The sequence below is a fragment of the Phoenix dactylifera genome, chromosome 7 (assembly GCF_051530095.1).
Source record: "Phoenix dactylifera cultivar Ajwa chromosome 7, Ajwa_hap1_PhDact_Kaust_v1.1, whole genome shotgun sequence".
Classification (NCBI taxonomy): domain Eukaryota; kingdom Viridiplantae; phylum Streptophyta; class Magnoliopsida; order Arecales; family Arecaceae; genus Phoenix; species Phoenix dactylifera.
In genome coordinates this window covers 31,351,493-31,355,671 of record NC_143196.1, presented here as the reverse complement: position 1 = coordinate 31,355,671, position 4,179 = coordinate 31,351,493, and the positions used below count along the sequence as shown (strand labels likewise).

At 49.9% G+C, this 4,179-nt stretch overlaps 1 protein-coding gene across 1 annotated transcript; it reads right to left on the bottom strand.

Moving 5' to 3' along the window:
• Positions 1–318: 318 nt before the first annotated feature.
• LOC103705139 (ethylene-responsive transcription factor ERF023) lies at positions 319–882 on the bottom strand. Its single transcript, XM_008788767.6, has one exon. The coding sequence runs from the start codon at positions 880–882 to the stop codon at positions 319–321; it is 564 nt and encodes a 187-aa protein (XP_008786989.4).
• Positions 883–4,179: the final 3,297 nt, after the last annotated feature.

Genomic DNA, 4,179 nt, shown 5'->3' with positions numbered 1-4,179 from the left:
AATTGTTTGGAGCACAACATCCTTATTTGTTTGTGCGGCAACTTCTTCAGACATTATTCCGATGACCCTGAAAATCTTTTTCAGCCCTTTCGTGGGCAACTTTTTCACACATTCTTCCAACATACCTTAATTAATTTAAAGCTTTTCAGCACTTCTGTAGGTTGCAAATTTGCAATGCCCAGCCGCCGGCCGGCCACGTTTTACAAACGTTTAAAACCCACATCACATGCCTTCACAGTACGTACTTATACCGTAAGAAGGTGGAACCTTCTTAACTCAGTGACAATTCCCATTAAAAATCATGGGGACCTAATCATTTTAGTTTCCTCGATCGAACTCTTCGTTGAAACTCCAAAGGTAGGATGACCGATACATATCTTCATTTCCACCGTCGTCATTGTCGTCGTCGCTGCCAGCGCCACCGTGACTGCCACCAGTAACGTCGTCGCTCCTCGCCGGCAAGTAATAAATCTGCGGCGAAAATAACTCGCGCGGCATGGACGACGTTGGCACCACCACACCCTCCGCCTCCTGCCTCGCGTTGCCCGACCCCGCATCACCCTGCGGCTCGACTCGAGGAGCCCCGTATGCGTGACTGGAGGCCGCCACCCGGATCTCGTCTCTGGTGAGCCGGCCGGGTGATGGAATGTTGGGCGGGTCGGCTGGGAAGTTGAGCGCCGCCCTGGAGCCGCGTAGGCAATACGAGGCGGCGTCGTAGGCTCGGGCCGCCTTCTCGGCGGTGTCGTAGGACCCCAGCCAGATCCTCTCCCGGCTGTTGGGCAGCCGCACCTCGGCCACCCACTTCCCCCACTTCCTCATCCGAACCCCCTTGAACTGGTTGCCGGTGCTCGCCACCCTCGGCCCTGATGGCGGGTTCTCCATGCACGAATATCCTCCAGCTCACCGGAATATTCCTTCTCTTGGAAAGCTATGCTGAATCGCCAGCCGGTTGAAGGAGCGCCAGGAAGGGGGTTATAAATAGAGAGAGGGAACGCGTAGGGTCGCCGTCACTGGGAGACTAGGGGCACCGAGTTGGACAGGAGGTTGAAGCTGTGCGTGGGACAACGCGGGAGCCTACGGGGACGGTGGGGACGGTGGGGACGTGGAGGCCGTTGGATATTAATATATATCTTGTGGGGATATTGACTCGGATCGCCGTCACCTGGGACGGCAAAGGCGAGTAAAGCGGTTCGCTGCCTGGGTCTGCTTTGCTTTTGGGTGCTTGCAACTTCCGAGCGAGCTTTTTTTGACTGAGGCGACCGTACCAGGATGTCACACGGTTTGGCTCTTCGTGCTGGACATGGGATCTTCACCTTCCTTCGCACGAAGTCACCGTCGGATCGCGCCACAATATGAGTCAAAGAGTACGTAGGCTTTTAGAAAGCGTGATCCGGCGGTCGAGAAAGATCAATCATTTTTTTCGTGCGAAAAGATTCAACCCGAACCCGTGATCACGAGGAGATGTTTGCATAACCTTACCGCAAGTCGCCGCGGCGCGGGGCTAGATAGCTGTTTCTTTTTTTTTTTTTTTTTTTTTTTTTAATGGATGACCCGTGGTCGCTTGGAGATGTTTGCATAACCTTACTGGCTTACTCCAAGTCGTCGCGGCGCGGCTCTACATGGTGCTGTTTTTTTTTTTTCCTACAGTGAATGACTTATGCCATCTTTATATCAATACATCTAAAAAAATATCAAAACATAGCTGATTGTGGAGCACTCTCGGCAGCTTCTAATCACTCTGAAATGATAAGCCACAAAAGAAGTTACTAGTTTGCAGCTCCATTGGTCTCCGTATAGACGTACTTGGTCCGTAAGACAATGTTTCTGTTTACTATTCCCCAGATATTCTAGAGTGGGAGATGGCGACCACCCATATTACCAGTGCACCTCTGGATCTAGCCGATCACAGTAGCTAAGTCACCTTCGAGCAGAATTGCGTTGGCTAGCAGTACACGCTGAGTATGAGACAAACTAGCCCAAGCCACCCTCAACTCCGCCCTAAGGACAGAGGTGTCGAAGATTAGATACTTACTGGCTGCCACCACCCTAGAGTTCGGATCTCTGATCATAAAACCTGCTCCACCCCTCCTGTTGCCATCCAAAATACATCCATTGAAGTTGATCTTGAGAAAACTAGAGGGTGGGGGCTCCCAGGTGATGTACACCGTTTGAGGTGCTACAAGAGCAGAGGTAAAGACCCAAGTATCCCGAGTTGTCAATAGCTTGCCCGATGGACCTGCCTGGGTGATCTTCGTAGCCTGCATTTGGGCCCTCTTTATGACGAACCTTGGTGTAGGACTGATCTCTCCAAACCTCTAGCATTCTTGGCTAGCCAAATATGGTAAGCAATATATGTTGCCATGATGTCTACAAACCAGGTCTGAGGTGTGTTGGCCCACCGTCTAAGCACCTAGAGGAAGGAGTCGGACTGGCACCGAGCATCCGACGAGATATTAACAAGCCTCCACACCCTCATGGCTCGGTCACACTAGAAGAGAACGTGGTCCACGGTCTCTTCCATCTCGCACTTGAGCAGTGCGTTTGGATGCTCAGTCACACCTACTCATGACAGACCTCGTGGTAGCCGACCACAAACCACCTTCCAAAGGAACAAAGCTACCTTCGGGTGAAGACCAAACCTCCAGATGCAGACGCAGTCCTGCCTCAGATGATGCCTACTCTGAAGAAGGTCGTAGATGTCCCTCACTTTGACTTTGGGACTGTAGGACATACCAAATCTTCACATCTGAACTAGCATAATTCGGAACCTCCAGCGAGTGTACCTCCCCACAAGGTGCCCTTCAAATAGGTAGTTGATTTGACTGGAGTCTCGCCGTACCCTATTAGGGTGGACTGTGGAGGAGATCACAAAACCGCAAACCATCCACAACCTCAACACTAACCATGGTCGGCCAGAGCCTTATCTAGAGAGTATCCACCTAAGGATCCTCTACAACATCCATTCTGCACCCATCTCCAATCAGCCATCTAGTGTTAGCCAAAGTAGTGGGAGAATACGTACTGATCTCCTTCATATAATAGAGCATCTCTAGCTACTCTAAACTGCCCAGCCTGTTGTAAAATGTCTGTAACGGGCTGTCATCACCTAACTCCAAAAGCATTGAGACTTAAGAACCAGTCTTACCGCATGTCTAGCAATCAATGTCTCTCTTTTTGTAAGTAGAGACTAGACACCCAGCTCTCCTTCCTGTATCGATTGGCAAACGGTATCCCACGCCAACAAGTGCACCTTATGTCCGCTGCCATACGAGCCCTGTAAAAAGCTTTGGAGCAATTGCTCAATCCTCAACAGTACCATCTTCGGGATAACCATGTTGGACATGTCACTAGAGTCAGCCTTCCCAGCATGGATAACAAGGTAACTCTCAACCCTCAAGCCTCTCTTGGATGCGCTGCACCATACTGAGGCACTCTGTCGTCCGCAATCTCCTCTCGATGTTAGGGACGCCCAGATAACTCCACGACCCTCTTGCTCCCTCATACTAATGAGCTCCCTGATGGCCTACTTCACCTGCAGCTTAGTCTTCAGACTGAAAAAGATGGTTGACTTGAAGAGATTTACCTTATGACCTGATGTCTCATAGTAGTCCTCCAAGACGCCTCTAAGGGTCAGCTTATCCTTCATCCTTGCCCTGGCTAAAAGAAAACAATTATCTGCAAATAGAAGGTAGGAGATCAGTCGGGTACCAGAGGCTAGCACGTAGGCATTCAAACAACACATCAGCACAGATAATGAACAGGTCAAGGAACAACCTTGACGTAGCCCGATTGTAGAGTGGAAGAAGGGCGACAGTGTCTCGTTTATCAAGATGGAGAAGGATGGCTTTTGCACATAGCCCAGAACCTAGCTGATTCAATTCTCATGGAAGCCAAAGTTCTCAAGCGCAAACTTGAGGAAGTCCTAGCGAACTTTGTCATAAGTTCTGTCCATATCAAGCTTCACTGCCATGAAGCTTCGCCGACACGAGGCACGCTGCAAATCCCACATCATCTTCTAGGCAATCAAGATATTGTGACTAATGTTGTGGCTCCCCACAAAAGCTTTCTACTCCTGGATAATGAGTTTAGGCAGCAACAACTTTATTCTGCCCACCATAATCTTTGCTACTATCTTATAAAGTATAGTGCAAAGACTAATCGACCTAATATGGCTAGGCT